Source organism: Cynocephalus volans, chromosome 18 (genome assembly GCF_027409185.1).
Source record: "Cynocephalus volans isolate mCynVol1 chromosome 18, mCynVol1.pri, whole genome shotgun sequence".
NCBI classification, from domain to species: domain Eukaryota; kingdom Metazoa; phylum Chordata; class Mammalia; order Dermoptera; family Cynocephalidae; genus Cynocephalus; species Cynocephalus volans.
Genome location: NC_084477.1, coordinates 2,368,604 through 2,389,064, shown reverse-complemented (window position 1 = coordinate 2,389,064; position 20,461 = coordinate 2,368,604). Strand labels below are relative to the sequence as shown.

Genomic DNA, 20,461 nt, shown 5'->3' with positions numbered 1-20,461 from the left:
TCTACTAGTTTTGAAATGTAAAATGTATTTAGTTGTTCAGTTCTAACTTGTTTATTTCCTCATTCAGCATTAAGTTACTTATGTGTATATTCATTGTGTTGGTTTCTAATGTGTGGGTTTGTTTTGTTTGCAGTCATTTTCCTATCGACTTTCAGTTAATTGCATTACAGTAAAAAAGCTTAGTGTCTCTCTCTCTCTCTCTCTCTCTCTCTCTGAGACCTCCTTTGTGACCTAGTATGAAGTCTGTTTTAATAAATATTCACATTTTCTTGAAAAGAATCAATTTGGTGTATGAGTGGTTGTCTGATTTTTCAGTTCTCAGATGGCAGACTTTTTCACACTTTCACATTTGTGAAAGTGGGATCCATCTTATAATGGATCACATCTTAAGATTGAAATGTTTTAAAGTCAGCCTCTTCCAGAGAGGATTTGAATTTGTGTGTTCCGGTCAACTGAGGGCACTGTCAACCTGAAACCACTGTAAATTAAATTTTCTGATTTTGCTTGAGTTTTTTGTTTTGTTTTGTTTTGTTTAAATGAGACCTCATCATGTGAATTTGCATGGAAAACCTGCATGATTCCTGTTTGTCATATGATTCAGATTTTCAAGGGGGCTTTTTGGTTTCTTTTGAGAAAAGTTAAATTTCCTCACTGTCTCTTTTTAATTTTTTTTTACGTGAGTCCTTTGGTATCTCAGTTTATGATATGTGTGTGTTTGATGGGGCACTCTTCTATTGAAACTCCCATATTGGACTATTTCTCTTTCTTAATGGCATATAAAATAATGTTATTTTTTAAATCCATGTAATTTCTTTAATTTACAGTGGTTTCAGGTTGACAGTGTCCTCAGTTGACCGGAACATACAAATTCAAATCCTCTCTGGAAGAGGCTGACTTTAAAACACTTCAATCTTAAGATGCAATTTGTAGAAGGCTGCATTATGATCTCCCAGTATTATTATGGAATTTTTAGTTTTATCTTTTAGTTCTATAAAGTTTTCAGACTACATCCTTTAAAAGTATGTGGTTGTTATCATCTTGATGAAATGTTCTTTTTTAAAAACATTATCCAGTGTCCCTCTTTCTTGCCACTAATGCTTCTTGCCTCACTTTTTCTATTAATTAGTATTTCTTTGCCGATCTTTTAATGTTTCCCTGGTATATATCTTCCATCTATTTATTTTTATCTTTCTGGGCTATTTTGGTTCAGACATGTTTTTTGTAAGCAGTATTTGTCTGAATTTTTATTTTCATATTTAATCTGATATACTTCTTTATCAATGTTTAAATTATTTTATATTATTATTATCGACATATTTTGATTTATTGCTACCAACTTAGTATATGCTTAAGTTGGTTTTCTTTTCCTTTGCTTTTTTAATTTTCCTTTCCTGTCTTCCACTAGATGGAAAACTTTTCTTTTTTCCTCTTTTGACCCTTTGCTGGATTGGAATTTGTAGATTTTCTTTTTAGTAATTTAAACTAGTATTTCAGTGGTTACCCTTAAAACATATTTCCTAACAAAGAATAAAGTTACTAATTATTTTGTTTCTCCTCCTCGACAATATAAGGAATCCTTTGTCCTGATTTCTCTGCTGTTATTTCAAGTTTTAGTCACCAGCTTTTAAGCACAAAAATAAGTGATCATTTAATAATTAAAGTTTTATTAAACAAGTATTTAATGTTTTTTTTTTTTTTTAATTGACCAGTAACAGGATCGCAACCCTCAGCACCGTGTTGTCAGCACCATGCTCACCCAGTGAGCGCACCGGCCACCCCTATATAGGATCTGAACCAGTGGCCTCGGCGCTACCAGCGCCACACTCTCCTGAGTGAGCCACAGGGCCGGCCCTAACGTATTTTTTTAACACTGTTTCTTAGACCCTTCTTCTAGATTAACTGTTCTTCTTGCTGAAAAATATTATTTAGTAATTCTTTCTCTCAGGGTTTTCTGTTAGGATTTCTTTGACCCAGAAGTTATGTAGAAGTGTGTTTTTAAATTTCGAAGCATAACAGTTTCAAAGTTGTCTCTTTTTTTCTTTCTTAATTACGCAAAGATTACATAAAGGAAGACTATTTCCATGAGAGTAATTCTTTCCATTTTCTGAGACTGGCTTTATTGTCCAGAAGATGGTCAATATGTATAAGTGCACCAGCTGTGCTTGAGCTCAGCACTCCCGTGTTAGAAGCAGTGTTCTGTGTTTGTTTATTATTTTAAACAGACTCAATAAGATTGTTCAAATATTGTTTATCTTTTCTGATTCTTTTTTTTCTTTTTTTCTTTTTTTGGTCTGCTTCTACCTGTTGGTTACGAAGAAAGTATAGTAAGGCCATGTATTAGATATGTCAGTTTCTCTTTACAGTTCTGACATTTTTTGCTTTGTGCATTTTGCATATGTTTTTGATTTGAACATAGAACTTAAAGTGATTCCATCTTGGTGAAGCAAATCCTGTTTTATTGCTGTCTGTCTTCTGGTGATTTTGGGGGGGCCTAAATTTCTACATTAATATATTTCACTTCTTTTTAGTTAGTATTTGTTTGTTATAGCACTTCTGCAATTTTTTTTAACATTTACTTGTATGTATTACAAAGTACAGTGTGTTGTTTCAATGCATGCATATGCTGTACAATGATTCACTTAGGATAGATAACATAGTTTTGTACCTGTTAGTCCACCACTTCTCTTCCCCAATCCCCTTCCATTCCCAGAGTCTGATAACCCTTATTATACTCTTTACTTCCATGAGAACCACTTTTTTTTTCTAGATTCCACATATGAGTGGAGTGATATCATGCAGTATATGTCTTTCTGTCCTGCCTGACTTCACTTACCATGATGGTTTCCAGTTCCATCCATGTTGCTGCAAATAATAGGATATCATTTCTTTTTTATAGCTGAACAGTATTCCATTGTGTATATATATCACAGGTTTTTTTTTTAATCTATTGAACTGTTGAAGGGCATTTAGGTTGTTTCCATTTCTTGGGTATTGTGAATAGTACTGCAAGGAACATGGGAGTGCAAGTATCTTTTTGATATATTGATTTCATTTCCTTTGGGTGTATATCCAGTAGTGGAATAGCTGGGTCATAAGGTAGTTCATTTTTAGTTCTCTGAGGAAGCTCCATACTGCTTCTCATAATGGCTGTACCAATTTACATTCCCACCAACAATGTAGGAGAGTTCCTTTTTCTCTGCATCCACACCAGCATTTGTTATTTTTGGTCTTGTTGATAAGAGCTATTCTAACTGGAGTGAGATGATATTTCATTGTGGTTTTGATTTGCATTTCCCTGATGATTTATGATGTTGAAAATTTTTGTTGGTCATTTTTATGTCTTCTTTGAGAAAGAGAAATGTCTATTCTGGTCATTTGCCAATTTTTTAATTGGGTTGTTTGTTTTTTTTGCTCTTGAGTTGCTTGAGTTCCTTATATATTCTAGATGTTAGCCCCTTGTCTGATGTGTAGTTTGAAAACACTTTCTCCTATTCTGTTGGTTGTCTCTTCACTTTGTTGCAAGTGTCCCTTCTTGTGCAAAAGCTTTGTAGTTTGATGCAGTCCCATTTGTCTATTTTTGCATTAGTTGCCTGTGACTTTATAGTCTTGCTCAAAAAAAGTGCTGCCCACTCCCATTTCAAGTAGCATTTCTCCTATGTTTCTTCTAGCAGTTTAATAGTTTTGGGTCATAAATTTAGGTCTTGTTGATTTTTGTGTATGTTGAGAAATAGAGATCTAGTTTCATTCTTCTGCATGTAGATAATCCAGTTTTCCCAGCACCACTTACTGAAGATGTCCTCTCTCCAGTGTATATTTTTCAGAATTCCATCAAAAATCAGTTGTCCGTAAATGTGTGAGCTTATTTCTGGACTCTGTATTATATTCTGTTGGTCAATTTGTCTGTTTTTGTGCCAGTCCCATTCTGTTTGGGTGTATACTATAGATTTATAGTATGTTTTGAAGTCAGGTAGCATGATGCCTCCAACTTTGTTCTTTTAATTCAAGATTGCTTTATCTGTATGGGGTCTTTTGTGGTTCCATACAAATTTTGAGGGTTTTTTTTCTTCTATTTCTGTGAAGAATGTCATTGGTATTTTGATAGGCGTTGCATTGAATGTGTAGATAGCTTTGGATAATGTGGACATTTTGATGACATAAATTCTTTTAACCCATGAACTTGAGATATCTTTTCATTTGTTTTGTGTCCTCTTCATTTTTTCTCACCAATGTTTTATAGTTTTCATCAAAGAGGCCTGGTTAAATTTAGTCCTAGGTATTTCATTTTTCTTGTAGCTATTGTAAGTGGAATTACTTCCTTGATTTCTTCTTCAGCTATTTTGTTATTGGCATATTGGAAGGCTACTGATTTTTGTGTGTTGATTTTGTATCCTGCTACTATACTGAATTTATTTATTACTTCAAGTAATTTTTTGGTGGAGTCTTTAGTGTTTTCTATGTATATGCTCATGTCCTCTGCAACTAGGTATAGTCTGACTTCCTCCTTACTGATTTAGATGAACTTTATTGCTTTCTCTTGCCTTATTATGCTGGCTAGCACTTCCAGTACCACGTTGAATAAAAGTGGTGGAAGTGGGCATCCTTATGTTGTTCTAGATCTTGGAGGGAAAGACTGAAATTTTTGTACATTCATTATGATAGTAGCTGTAGGTTTGTTGTATATCGTTTTTATTGTTTTGAGGTAATTCTTTCTGCACCTAATATGTTGAGTGATTTTTATCATGAAGTGGTGTTGGATTTTATCAAATGCTTTTTCTGCATCTGTTGAAATGATCACATGGTTTTTTTCCTTCATTCTGTTGATTTGCATCTGTTGAAGCATCCTTGCATCTCTGAGGTGAATCCCACTTGATCATAGTGTATGATCTCACTTCCACAATTTTACTTTAATCTTTCTATGTTCTTATGGACAAAGAACCCAATTTGGGGGTTATTCCTGTTGCCTGAGTATATCAATCCCAATTTTGTACTCGGGTCTGTGGACCCAATGGGCCCACTGTGAGTATACTTTAGCCAGGATTCCATTATTGCCTGACCCTGCAAGTTCCCACAGTAATGGAAGTGGCCACGACAAAGCTGTGGGTCTCTAGATATCCCTGGCTGCTAGTACCCTATATCCCATAGTCCTGGCTGTGTTTGTGAGAGTCTACTTCTGGGAAAATTGTTCCACTTCATTGCTCTGTGTGTCTTTACTTTTGCTAGTACCGGGCTCTCTCGATTACTGTAGTTTTATAGTAAGTCTTGAAATCAGGCAGCGTCAGTCCTCTAACTTTTGTTCTTCTTCTGTATGGTGTTGGCTAATCCAGGTGTTTATATTTTCCATATAAACTTTAGAATCAATTATCAATATCTACAAAATAACTTGTTAGGGATTTGATAGGGATTGCATCGAATCAATTGATCAAGTTGGGAAGAACTGGCATCTTGACAGTATTGAGTCTTCCTGCCGTAAACATAGAATATCTCTCAATTTACTTAGTTCTTTGACTTCTTTTAACAGAGTTTTGTAGTTTTCTTCATATAGATCTCATAGATATTTTGTTAAACTTATTTATTTATTTATTTACTTTGGTTGGTTGTTTCTTTGTTTCTATTAGCTCCAACATATAAGTAAGAGCATGCAGTATTTCTTTCTGTGCCTGACATTTCATTTAATATAATTTTCTTTAAGTTCATCCATGTTGCTGTGGATGGCAGTATTTCATTCTTTTTTATAGAAAAATAGTATTCTATTATGTAAATATATATTTTCCTTATCTATTCATCCAGTGATGGGCATTTTGGCTGGTCCCAATTCTTGGCTATTGCAAATAGAGCTGCAGTAAACATGGGAGTATAGGTATCCTTTCAACATGATGGTTTCCACTCCTTTGGGTATACACCCAGCATTGGGATACCTGGGTCATATGGCAGCTCTATGTGTAGTTGTTTGAGGAAACTCCATACCATTTTCCATAATGGGTGCACCATTTTACAGTCCCACCAACAGTGTAGGAGGGTTTGCCTTTCTCTGCATCCTCACCAGCATTTGTTGTTCTCAGCCTTTTTGAAAAAAACAGCCTAACTGGAGTGAGATGATATCTTAATATGGCTTTGATTTGCATATCCCAGATGCTGAATGATGTTGAGCATTTTTTCATGTGTCTGTTGGCCATTCGTATATCTTCCTTTGAGAAATGCCTATTCGGCTTGTTTGCCCATTTTTTAATCAGGTTACTTGGGTGTTTTACTGTTAAGTTGTTTGAGTTCCTTGTATATCCTGGATATTAATCCTTTGTCAGATGCATATTTTGCAAATATCTTCTCCCACTCTGTTGGTCGTCTTTTCACTTTGTTAATTGTTTCTTTTGCTGTGCAGAAGCTTTTTAGTTTGATATAATCCCATTTGTTTATTTTTCCTTTTGTTGCCTGTGCTCTTGGGGTCATGTTCATAAAGTCTATGCCCAGTCCTACTTCCTAAAGTGTTTACCCTATGTTTTCTTTTAGGATTTTTACAATTTCAAGACATATATTTCTTTAATCAATTTTGAGTTGATTTTGGCATATGATGAGAGGTACAAGTCTAGTTTTATTCTCCTATCTATGGATGTCCAATTTTCCCAGCACCATTTAACGAAGAGGCAGTCTTTTCCCCAGTGTATGTTCTTGGTGCCTTTGTCAAAGATGACATGGCTGTAGGTATATGAGATGATTTCTGGGTTCTTGATTCTTTTCCATTGGTCCATGTGTCTGTTTTTATTCTCGTACCATGCTGTTTTGGTTACTGTAGCTTTGTAGTATAATTTGAAGTCAGGTAGTGTTATGCCTCCAGTTTTATTTTTTCCCCCTCAGGATTGCTTTGGTTATTTGAGGTCTTTTGTTGTTTCATATGAATGTTAGGATTCTTTTTTCCATTTTTGTGAAGAATGTCATTGGTATTTTGATGGGGATTGTGTTGAATGTGTAGATCACTTTGGGTAGTATGGACATTTTCACAATGTTAGTTCTTCCCATCCAAGAGCATGGCATGTCTTTCCACATTTTTGTGTCTTTTTAAATTATTTTTAGTAGTGATTTGTAGTTCTCATTGTGGAGATCTTTCACCTCCTGGGGTAAATTGATTCCTAGGTATTTTATTTTATTTGTTGTTTGTTTGTTTGTTTGGTGACTATTATAAATGGGCTTATTTTCTTGATTTCTCTTTCTGTTAATTCATTGTTGGAGGATATAAATGTTATTGATTTGTAGTTATTTATTTTGTACACTGCAACATTACTGAAATTGTTAATCAGCTCTGAGAGTTTTTTGGTAGAGTCTGTAGGTTTTTCTAGGTATAGGATCATGTCATTTGCAAACACGGACAGTTTGACTTCATCTTTTCCAATCTGGATGCCCATTATTTCTTCCTCTTGCATGGTTGCTCTGGATTATACTTCCAATACTATGTTAAATTGGAGGGGTGATTCTGGTCATTGTTGTCTTGTTCTGTTCTTTAAGGGAAAAGCCTTCAGTTTTTCCCCATTCAATATTATATTGGGCATGAGCTTGTCATAAATCTTTTATTGTGTTGAGATACTTTCCTTCTATACCTAATTTGCTGCGAGCCTTTATCATGAAAGGATGTAGAACTTTATGAACTGCTTTTTCTACATCAGTTGAGATAATCGTATGGTTTTTTTTCTTGCTTTTGTTGATTCGGTGTATCACATTTATAGACTTGCATGTGGTGAACTATCCTTGCATCCCTGGATGAGTCCCACTTGATGATGGTGTATAATTTTTTTGACACGTTGCTGTGCTCTGATTGCTAGTATTTTGTTGAGGATTTTTGCATCTAAGTTCATCAAAGATATTGGCCTGTTGTTTTCTTTTTTTGATGTATCTTTGTCTGGTTTTGGTGTCAAGATGATGCTGACCTCATAGACTGAGTTTGGGAAAGTGGCCTCTGTTTCAGGTTTTTGGAATAGATTGAGTAGAATTGGTATTAATTCCTCTTGAAAGGTTTGATAGATTCAACAGTAAAACCATCTGCTCATGGGCTTTTCTTTGTTGGAAGACTGCTGATTACTGCTTCAATTTCATTGCTTGTTATTGGTCTGTTCAGGTTTTCTATTTCTTCTTGTTCAGTGTTGGTAGTTTATAAGTTTCCAGAAATTTATCCACTTCCTCCAGGTTTTCAAATTTGTTGGCATATACTTTTTTTGTAATACTCTGTAGTGATTCTTTATATTTCTGTGGTATCAATTGTAGTGTCTCCTTTTTCAGTTCTGATTTTTGTTATCTGGGTCTTCTCTCTTCTTTTTTATCTTTTCTTTTTTTTTTTTTTTTGTTAACCTTGCTAAGGGTGTGTCTATTTTGTTTATTTTCTCAAAAAACCAACTTTTTGTTATATTGACCTTTTGTATAATTTTTAGGGTCTCTATACCATTTAGTTCTGCTCTGATCTTAATTATTTCTTTTCATCTACTGACTTTGGGATTGGATTCTTCTTGTTTTTCTAGTTCTTTGAAGTGTGGAGTTAGGTTTTTCATTTCAAATCTTTCTATTTTTTTGATGTAAGCATGTATTGCAATAAACTTAGATCTTCGTACTGCTTTTGCAGTATCCCACAGGTTTTGATATGATGTGTCTTTGTTTTCATTGGTTTCAAGAAATGTTTTGATTTCCTGTACAATTTCTTGTCGGACCCACAGGTCATTCAGAAGAATGTTTAGTTTGCATGTATTTGCAGAGTTCCAGATTTCACTTATTATTGATTTCTAGTTTTAATCCACTGTGGTCTAAAAAGATACTGGAAAGGATTTCAGTTTTTTCAGTTTGTTGAGACTTGATGTGTGACCTGACATGTGATCTATCCCAGCAAACGTTCCATGTGCTGATGAGAAAAACGTATATTCTATAGTTGTTGCATGAAATGTTCTGATGATGCCTGTCAGGTCCAATTGGACTAAAGTGTAGTTTTAATTCTCTGTTTCTCTGTTGATTTGTTGCCTAGATGAGCTGTCCAGTGCTGAGAGAGGATGTTCAGGTCCCTAACACTTTTGTATTGGGACTATGTCTTTCTTTAGGTCTAATATTGTTTGCTTTATGTTTCTGGGTGCTCTGGTGTTGGGTGCATATATATTTATGATTGTTATGTCTTCTTGCTGGTTAGGTCCCTTTGTCATTATATCATGACCCTCTTTGTCTCTTTTTATGGTTTTTGGTTTAAAGTCTATTTTATCTGATATGAGAATAGCAGCTCCTACTCATTTGGGGGTTCTATTTGTGTGGTATATCTTTTTCCATCCCTTCTCTATTAGTCTGTGTGAATCTTTACAGATGAGGTTTGTCTCTTGAAGATGGATCTAGCTTTTTAATCCAATCCGTCAGTCTGTATCTTTTGAGTGGGGAATGTAGTTCATTTATATTTAGGATTGTTATTGAGAGGTATTATCTTATTCCTGGAATTTTATTGCTTTTTGTTTAGATGTTTTAAATATCTTTTCTTTCTTTCTTCCCCTGTTATTCATCTCCAATGTTTTTTTGGTTTTCTGAGGTGATAAGATTTAGTTTCTTTTTTCTTTCTCATTTGCATTTGTGTTTTACCACTGGGTTTTGTTCTTTCTTGTGTATTCATGGTAGTGATTATTGTTTTTCAGATTCCAGAGTCAGGACTCCCCTGAGAATTCCTTGCAGGGCTGATTGTGTGGTGTTGAGCTCCCACAGGTTTCGTTTGTCTGGGAAACACACTATTTCTTCTTCATTTCTGAAGAATAGTCTTGCTGGATATATAGTATTGTTGGCTGGAAGTTTTTTCTTTTAGTATTTTGACAATGTCATCCCATTTTCTTCTCACCTGTTAAGTTTCAGTTTAAAAGTCTTCTGTTAGTCTGATAGGGGCTCCCTTACAAGTGACTTGATGCTTTTTTCTTGATGCTTTTAGGATTCTCTCTTTGTCTTTTAGCTTTGCCAGTTTGACTGTAATTTGTCTTGGAGAGGATCTTTTTGGGTTTAATCTGTTCGTGGATCTTTGAGCTTCCTGAATCTGAAGGTCTATGTCTCTTCCTGTACCTGGGAAGTTTTCCATTATTATTTAATTTAATAGGTTTTCAATGTCCTTACCTTTCTTTTTCCCTTCTGGACCACACATGATTCAGGTGTTTATGTGCTTAAGTTTGTCTGCTACCTGTCAAATTAATTTTTAAAAATGAGAAAGTCTTTCATTCTTTTTGTCTGCCTGGGTTATTTCATAAAGACCATCTTTGAGATCAGAAATTCTTTCTTCTGCTTGCTCTAATCTGCTGCCTAAGCTCTCAGTTGTGTTTTTTATTTTGTTGAATTAGTCTTTCAGTTCCAGGAGTTCTGTTACCTTCTTTTAAGGTATTAATCTCTTTGTAAATTTCCTCCTTCATATTCTGGATATTTTTTCTTTTTTGATTGTGTTGTTTGAGTCTTCTCTTATCTTATCTCACTGAGTTTCCTTAAATTAGTTACTCAGAATTCCTTTTCAGTTATTTGAAGGGTTTCCTATTCTATAGGGTCTTGTACTTGAGAGTCACTATATTCCTTTGGCCATGTCATATATTCTTTTTTCATATTTCTAGTATCTATATGTTTATTTCTGTTCCTCTGGTAGATCAGTTGCTTCTTCTTTTACTCTGTAGTGGACTTTGAGAAGAAAGACTTCCTCCTCTTTTTCCAGGCTCCCCCAGTGAAATATGCAGTGGGCCACCTGCATAGTGTTCGTGGCTGCTACTGTTTGGCAAATCATCCTTGCAGCTATAGAAGCTGTGATGGTGGCTGTTGTGGGCCACCACTGTAGAAATGGTATGGGGCCTCCCAAGTCATGGTGGCAGGAGCTTATGCTTTCTGTGTGGGCAGGGTGGGGTGTGGCTGGAGCTACCTGGGTTTCCTCTAATGGTTTCATCAAATGTTTGTTAATTCATGTGTCAAACACTCTGGGCCAGAAGTATATGGGGAGTAGAGATAATTTGATTACACATTTATCAACAATAATTCCCTATTTATTGAAAATAATTTTAATTTTTAAAGTAGATATAGAGCTATTTATATTTTCTATTTCTTCTTTTGTTGGTTTTAGAAAGTTTTATTGTTTAATGAATTTGTACACTTCATCTAAGGTATGCAGTATATTGGCATAAATTTTTTGTAATATCATCATATTATCATTTTCAGCCGATATTATCTATAATGATGACGCTGCTTTCATCTGTGATATTGGTAATTTGTATTTTCTCTTTTTTGTTGTTTTCAGCCTTGATAGGGGTATACCAATTTTATTAAACTTTTCAACAAAGCAACTTCTGACTTTGTTGATTTTCTGTAAGGTTTAGTTTATACTTTTTTGTTTTGTGCTCTGTTTATTATTTTCCTTCTTCTGCCAAGTTGGGTTTTATTTGCTCCTGTACATTACTGATTTTACACTGTTCTTTCTAATATAGGCATTTTAAAGCTCCAAATTTTTACATCCTCCACATTTTGATATTTTATGTTTTCATTTTTATTGAGTTTGAAATATTTTCTAATTTTTTAAGATTTCTTTTTTGATCTTTTTAAATAGTTTTACTTGATTTCCTAGATATGATTTTTGTTCTTTCATAATTTAGTACCACTGATAATTTCAGTCCTTTGAAATTTATTGAGACTTGTTTTGTCACTCAGCATATGGTCTGTGTTAATGAGTATTTCACATACTCCCTACACACCATTGTTTGTAATGTTCTATAAATAATAGAATATTATTTGATAATAATATTCAAATCTTCTATATCTTTAGTGATATTCTTATCTATTTCAATTGCAGAAAAACAGGTGTTAAACTATCCAATATGTTATGATCCTGTCTCTTTTTTCCTTTTGAAATTATTAGATGTACATATATTTAGGATTGTTATGTCTTCCTGATGATTAGATGTTTTTATCATTATGAGATGACACTCTGGCAGTGTTCTTTGTCCTAATAATAAATAGAACCATGCCAACTTTGCTATGCTTGTTGTTTGAATTGCATACTTTTCTCACTGCAGTATTTTTATCTTGCTCATTCTTACGTGAAAGTAGTTTTACTGAACTTTTTGGAGTAAAAACATGAGGACAGCTTTTCTAGCTTCAGTGGCTGTGAGCATGCTCCGTTGTTGCTTTTGCACAATGATAAATGTATTTTAACTACATTTTCTTTTCTGTTATTTTTCTTGAGTTTATCTTGTACAATTTAAGTTCTAGTCCCAGCATTTTTTCTCAATGCAGAGCTTTGCTCTGAAAGGGAGTTTCTCTTGGTTAGTACTAAGGGTTCACACAGCCTACACTTCCCAACACTTTCAGACATTGCTATAGATTCTTTCTTCTCTTTCATGCATTAGAGTGTGCAAAACCCCATCCAGTTTCAGCTGCAGTTCTCAAATTGTCCCTGACATTTTTCAGGAATACTCATTTCTGCTTTGCGAGTCCTTCTGTTTTTAGGGCATCTCCCTTGCTGCTTCCCTCTGCTTCCTCCTATGCAGGTGATGTCACCACGTGGGTTTTATGCTGTCAGTGGTTTGTTCCCACCTGTTTGCATTTTGAGGTTTGTGGGGATATTGGATCCCTAGTGTCTTTGTGGATATTTTTCTGTGACCTTTTATTTTTAACATCTTCATTGCTCTCTCTATTTTTAAGTGGGATTCAGGGAAATTCCAAAATAATTCTGCTGCTTTAACCATCTTTGTAGAGCTCTGTGGATATTTTGATTCTGTTGCAGAGAAGTAATTTGTATGATCTTATCTGTGTAGCAAAACAAGTGTGGTGTTGATGTTTTCCATTTAAAGATTCAGAATAGATGGTTCTTGATTATTCAGTGACCTCTGGGTTTCTCTCTTATTGTGATTACTGCATTTTTTTAGCACTACAACTGCACTTCTTTTCACTACTGGTTCTTAATGTGCCAGGATCATTTTGAGGGAGCCTCACAAAACAGCCTGTGTAGTGAGGAAGGTCCCCTGTGAGAGGCGTGTCCTCTTTCATGATTCTGTGTTGTGTGGTGGATGGATCCTCCTGGTTTCAGATTTAGGTAAAGGAGTAAAAGGATGGAAACTATGCCTCCCACCCAACACCCACATTGCAATCTTTTGTGTAACAGAAGTTGGAATTAGCTGAAGGCTGCTTAATGTTGGACAAGATTATATAACCAAAAATGTCTCTGGTATGCAAGGTACCTTGAAAACCCATAGAAATTATTGCCCTGTTGTTTGCTTGGTTATTTTTGAAAAGTGCATGCACTTTCTGCTGGGGAGTGTGGTGGTCGAGTGCACTCATGAGGCAGTACTCATGATCCTCAGAGAATTATCCTCGACACTCCACATCACACTCTCAGGTGGCCCTTGTTCCTTTGCCACAGCCACTTCCCAAAATAGCTGTGGCCATGAGTTTCTTTTTATTGAGACTCACACCATTCATCAGGTTCACCCTTGACTTTAAATCAATTGGTGGGTACAATCTATCACAGATTCCTAAACTTTTACACTGAGAGCATTTTTAGTGAAGAATTCGTGCCTCTCATAAAGTTAATTCATATTTTATTACTTTAGTTTATAATTTGCAAGGTACTTTTCATTTAGGTTCCATAACAATCTTGAAAATAAGGCATTTCCTCTACTTACAGATGAAGAAACTAAGACCCAAGATCTCTGCCTAAAGCTATGTGGGTAATTTCTGTCAGAGCCAAGGGATAAATTATCCAATAATCAGAATAATTATTACTAGTATCAGAAAGTGTCTATGCAGACCAGTAGCTAAAAAATATCTTCATGGGACATGATCACATGAGTGTCTGTTCATAAATCAGCCCCAATTGAATTAGTAATCATTTAGAGAAAATTTTTAGGAAATATATATCTATATTTCTTTCATAGGCAGTGTAAAATACACTGTACATATAATGTAAAATAATGTACAGTATAAAATAAATTTCTTTTGTGTTAAAACATTCAGCAAGCACTTTGGAAATTCATTTTTTCCCATTGGACTTTAGAACAGTTGTTTATGATAATCTTTATTTTACAGATAAAAAGGCTGAGGCACAGTAATGTTGAGCACTCCTGTAACAAATCTCAGAGTCAGGATTTAATATCCTAGGTCTTCTCATTCTAAGTCCTCTGTCCTTTCCTTTATACCATGCTGCCTCATGACAAAACTTTCAAAATACTGTAAGACAGCTGAATGGATGAGAGATGTGTCTGCCCAGACAGACTGGCTTGCTCTGTAACAATTAGTTTTATGATGTACAAATACCAGAGAAATGACAAAAAAGAATAAATGCATAGTCAAAGGACTTGAGGCCTAATTTTAGCCTAACAGGTCACAAATGCTTTTTAGACATATGAGGAAAATGACCACTTTTCCCAGGAGGGATATATGTGTATACACCATCAATTTTAGTAAAATATGGCCCAGATATGTCTTCAATTGTTGATGCTCTGTGCCGTCCACTCTCTGGGCAGTCCTGACGCCATCAGCACGCTCTGCAGATGCATTCTAATGGCGTTACCATCACTCGTGCAGCCAGACTCTCACACCCCATATCCACTTCATAGCTTGGTGATTCTCAGGATTAATTGGCCGTGTCGAGTCATTTTTCCTATTAGGCTAGCTAGGGAGAAATATATAATTGTTTTATTTTATTTTATTTTTTAATTTTATTAGCATATTCATTGTTACAAATCATACTTATTCTTTATGCCCCTTATCCAATCTTTTCCCATTCCCCTCCCCCATTGCCTCTCTTCCTTGTCCTTTCCCCTTCCCCTCTAGTAACCATAGATTTGTTCTCTCCATCTGATAGATTAACTGTTCCTCTCTTGGTTTGTTGTCTAGATGATCTGTCCAGTGCTGAGACAGGTGCAATCAAGTCCTCCCCTGTTATCCTAAATCAGATGCTTCTTCTGTTACTCTGGAGTGTGCTTTGTGGAGAGAGAGGATCTCTTTTTTATTTTTCAGTCTCTGCTGGTATCTTTCCTTGTGTCAATGCAGTTGAGAGTCTGGCATCCTATCTGCACGGTGGCTGTGACTGCTTCTGTAGAGACTAGCCACTTTTGTGGCAGCCAAGGCAATTGCAGCGGCTATGGAGCACTACCCATGTGAGAATGGTGTTTTTGGTGTGCTCTTTACCTGGTTGTGACTGGATTCAGCTTCCCCCAGCTCCATGTTTTGATTTTTTTTTAAAGATGACTGGTAAGGGAATCTTAACCCTTGACTTGGTGTTGTCAGCACCACGCTCAGCCAGTGAGCTAACTGGCCATCCCTATATAAGGATCCGAACCCGTGGCCTTGGTGTTATCAGCACCACACTCTCCCGAGTGAGCCACAGGCCGTCCCTCCATGCCTCATTTTAAGAGGTTGTTGTGGAGCATTTGGGGGAGAGAAGGAGAAGGGAAGGGGAGGGGAAATAGAGGGGGAAAGAAGGGAAGCATGATTGAGGACCATGGCCCCCCTCATTCCACAGGGCAGACCAGGGGGCTTCCAGCAGTGGCTGTGTCATCAATGGGATGGATGCAAATGTTATGGGGATGTGGCTGAAGCCCTCAGCTCCCCACTCTCCCAGCTCAGGAGCCTGGAGCACTTCCTGTGGCATCTCTGTGATCATCTCTGAGCTGGTTGCGGATGTCAGGGGGGCATGGCTGAGGCCCTTGGCCCCATACTGCCCTGCCTGGGACCCAGGGTGCTTCCTGCAGTGGCTCAGTGGTCATCACTGGGCTGGTTGCACATGTTAGGGGGCATGTCTGGGGCCCTCAGCCCCGCACTGCTCCAGCTCAGGAGCCTGGGGCACTACCAGTCATGGCTCAATGATCATTGCTGGGCTGGTTGCAGATGTTGGGGAGGCATGGCTGAGGCCTCATTCCCCTACCACCCTGGCTCGGGAGCCTGGGGCACTTCATGTGGTGGCTCAGTGGTCATTGCTGGGCTGGTTGTGGGTGTTGGAGGAGTGTGGCTGAGGAGCTCAGCCTCTCACTGAGAAATACATAATATTTGAACCCTAATATGTATTTCCCTAAATATGTAATATCCCAGAACCTAAAAGCTGGTGTCCCTGGGAATCTTGCTGCTCAAAGACAGCCATAAGGCAAACTTAACAACAGAGCAGGCTAGTTACACATTGGTAACCCATAGTCAGGGCTGGCTGTGAATTTTTTTTCATGTGTGATGCTCAGTCTCCTTACTTCCTGGGCAAACTCACCATAAAGGTCTTCTTTTCTTAAATGTTCATATTATTTTTCATAATAGAGATTTGAAATCAGCTATATGACAAGCTGAATACACACAGAGATATGTGTACATGAGTGTGTTAATGTGTATATGTGTCTACACATTTTTAACCATTGGGGAAAGTCAAGTTTCCTTAGAAATTTTTACTTCTGGGTAAATCAAACTTTAGCTTTGTGTAGCAGAAATACTGCTGACCCTAAGTCAAAGTGAAAACAAAAAGACAAGAGTTAGTGGCATGATGACTCTTTCTGCAGCATTTCTGGCCTTATTCTGACCAGCAGTTTCTCTCACCATGGCATTGCCAGTTACATTGGCCAGAGTTCTTTTCAGGGCATTGTTCATGGACTGGAAGACTTATTGTTAAGTCATAAACCTACCATTTACTAATCATGTGTTCTTTGTCATGTAACCATTTTGAAACTCTTCTGAGCTTCATGTAGCTGTTATATGAAGCAGCCTCTGAGTGGTTCCTTCTGAAGACTGGGCCTGGTCGGTCAGCTGTCACAGTGCTGGCTGCCACATTGGTATCCACTCACTAATAGTACCATGATCTCTAATGTGAGACTTTTGTCAGCATCTCCTGGGACTCTTGCTTCTTTTCCCCCACCATACCCCCAGCACAGTAAGAAGACAAATATTATATTAGTAATATAATATGATATGATATGAAATAGCATAATATAATAAAACAATTATAATACAATGTAATATGAGTGGAATACATATTATTGGAGGCAGGGGGCAAATGCCTGATATTTCATTTGTTTAGAGCTTAGAAAGAAAGAATAAGCTCACCACTTCCAATACGTCCCAACTTGACTACATGTTCATTTCCAAAATATATCAGACGCGCAGTGAATAATTTTAAAAATGGAATTGGAGCAGGAGTAGCTATCAGCATATGGAGGATTCTTGTCAGCTGTTACTGTCTGTACCCAAAACACTAACCCGAAACCATAAGAGAAGTACTGCTGGTGCCTGAAGAGTTCGAGTCGTCTTGGTAATAATAATTGTGCATGAATGAAACCAGCATTTCGATGGAGAAAGAATATTCTATATTGGAGAGGAATCATAGTTTTTATGCTCTTGTGTGTGCTTGTGTGTGTGTTTTGACAGCTTTTTGGAGACGACAGCCTATTTCTTCATGAAACCCAAGATTGGAGAGAAGGAGGTGTCCCCAAATGTTTTCTTCAGCATCTGGCATGAATTCAGCTCCGACTTTAAAGACTTTTGGAAGAAAGAGAACAAACTTATTCTACAAGAGAGGTTTGTATTTGCATTTGCACAATGACATTTTAAAACTAGTATTTTTATTAGGTATGACACCACTGAGATTTCCAATTTTCATAGCCTGCATTAAAAATTAGATAACCCTCACCCCAGGGCAGCAAACCAAAGAGGGTGTTGACGTTTGGCATATTTGGAGTTTGAGTAACAAGAGTCAGGACAGAGGTTATGATGCTCCAGAGAACAGCTGGGGTGATGGTTTGCCAGGACCACTGTCTTGTCAAACAACTTTTTTCATGGGAGACCACATAAAAGCAGACCATGTAAGAAAGGCTGAATAACCTGGCTGAGATGATAAGCCCACTCACCTCCAAAGACAGATAGCGAAGATGTTAAAGGTAAAAGGAATAGTTTTTGGTTTGGGTTTTGCTCGGTTCACGGAATATTATCGATTTCCTTATTCATAACAAAATTTTGCCCAAGTGTCACCAGGAAACACAGATGATCAGTATTTTTAAAAAGATGTTTAAAATTCTTGTAGGATTTCATCACATTTCCTGAAATAAATCTTTTCAGGAAAGAAGGGAAATTTCCCCTCTTAAGTATGTGAGATGAAGTCTCTGTGATTATGAAATTCCATGGAGGCATATTAACAATTAAGTAATGAAGAAAGCTAGCCCTCCTAGGGAAGTCCCCAAATAGCTGGGTCTAGTGGGAAAATGAAAGGGAAATGTAATCTGCCCTATAAAGCAAACCCTAAAACTGAACCAATCAGTATATTTCCTAACTCTGTGCACTAACAATACCTTTGCTTTAGATCTCTAGAAAACTTATATCCCGAGAGATTTTGTTCATCGCTACTACAAAATTCCACTGTTTTCTGCTTATTGTCTTCATTTTGGTCGCCTACACACAAAACTATAATGGTCCACCCAGTTTCCATTTGTAGGTCAATTTTAATGCCACCTTAGATCAGGTGCAACTAATTGCTAACATTTATTGAGCATATAGACTGTGCCAAACTCGTGCTCACATGAGCTCATGATTGAGAGTTAACATCCTTGCTGGTATTTGTTATGCTCTTTTTGATAATAGCCAGTCTAAGTGGGGTGAGATGATATTTTGATGTGGTTTTGATTTGCACTTTCCTGATGCTGAGTGACATTGAGCATTTTTTCATGTGTCTATTGCCCATTTGTGTATCTTCCTTTGAGAAATGCTTGTTCAGCTCCTCTAACCATTAAATAAGCCAGGCACAGAAAGAGAAATACCACATGTCCTCACTTATAAGTGGGAGCTAAAGAAAGGAAAATAAACAAATAAATAAAAAAAGAAAGATACAACAATCACAATAATACATTGAACTTTCAGAAAAGGAGAATAGAACTGAGGTTATCAAATGTGGGGAAGGAGGAGAGGGAGGGGAGGAAGGGAGGAACTGGTAAAGCTCCACAAAAATTGATTACATTTTAAAAGGCTGAATATATTAATTATCCTAATTTCAACATCACGTATTGCACACAGGTATTGATATCCAATGCTGTACCCCACAGATATGTACAATCAGTATGCTCCAATGAAAAAAATACATAAAATTTATTTTCAATGATCAAAACCAAGATATAGCAATAAATAAATTCACAGAAGCCAAACCCCCCACAATTCTATTCTCTCAACCACCTTTCTTAAATTTGTGTTCCCAAAGCATGAATTGAGGCTCTACCAATTATAAGCTCTTTGAGCACAGGAAATTATGTAATCTTAGTCAACTTCAGTTTCCTAGTTTGTAAAATTGAGATAATTATTTCTAAAGTAATGGCATTGAAGCCCTTAAGTGCAAAAGTTCCAACACAGTGAATAGCTCATTGCAGGTGCTCAATATTATACTAAGTACTAATGTTTTTTTTTCTGTTTATAAGTAAGAAAGTGAGGAAGAACTGGACAGAGTGAGGAAGAACTTGGAACAGGAAAATGAGAGTGGGTATCAGAGAAGCATAGAGATTAGGAAGAGTGGCAGTGCTTAAAAATGGAGACATAGAACATATAGAAGCTTGAAATGATTTGAAATCATTTCTCTATCAGGGAGTCCATATATTTTTGTATTAGCAGTACTATCTACCACTTAATATTTAAAACTAAGCCAAAGGTATTCTTACCATGGAACCTTGCTATTTGTTCTTCACTGAATCCATAGCAGTCATGTAATGCAGTTTTCTGGGGGGTTTTCCACCAAATCAATTAACTCTTGCCAGTCATCATTGTTCATAAGATATGGCTTCCAACCTGTTAGATTATAGATCTCCTACTTACAGCAGAGTTGTGTTGCAATTCTTTAGTGGCTAAGGATTGTGCCTCTGGCTGTCTTCACACATTGTAATCTTCTCAGGTAAGCATTAAACAAAGCTATCCACAGAGTGTGGGAAAACAGAACTTGGAGTGTGGGATAGAGGAAGAGCTGATACTCTGAAATAGCAAGTCAGTCAGACATAAGTAAAAGAACTAGAGCACAGGGTACGAAGCATGAGCTTGAGACTACATAATACTGATGGCAAATTCTTTAATGTTGTGGACTGATGGATGTGTGGATAGGGAGTTACTACAAATCACACAATCATTCAAGAAAGCATTATAAACCCAGGTCAGTGAAAGTGACTATCTCATTATTATGAGGAAAGCTTAAATTGGCTCCTACTTTTAAAGCTCTCGACTTAACCTATTATTAGTAAAGAAAATGAAATCACCCATAGCACACTCAGCCTCTGGCTATGATCCATTAGTGTGTCCCAGACAACCAGATGAGAACAAGGGACCACGCACAACCTCTTAGCTTAAGAGAGGTAAGAATGTGACGATTGGAATGTTCGTGGATTGTAGTGAACAGGAAATGTGTTGACTTTCATAAAATATATATTTTACCATTTATTCACTAAAAGCAAGTAGCCTAATGATGCTGATATCAGAAAAGCTGAGAATGAAGTGTTCACATCCAAATTCTTAT

General features: G+C 36.6%; 1 protein-coding gene across 1 annotated transcript in view; it reads left to right on the top strand.

Moving 5' to 3' along the window:
* FMN2 (formin 2) overlaps window positions 1–20,461 on the top strand; it is a 268,229-nt gene that overhangs the window by 236,352 nt on the left and 11,416 nt on the right. Inside the window, exon 16 of the mRNA XM_063082920.1 lies at window positions 17,353–17,502. Coding sequence (XP_062938990.1) covers window positions 17,353–17,502 — 150 coding nt within the window. The remainder of the gene's footprint in view (window positions 1–17,352; window positions 17,503–20,461) is intronic.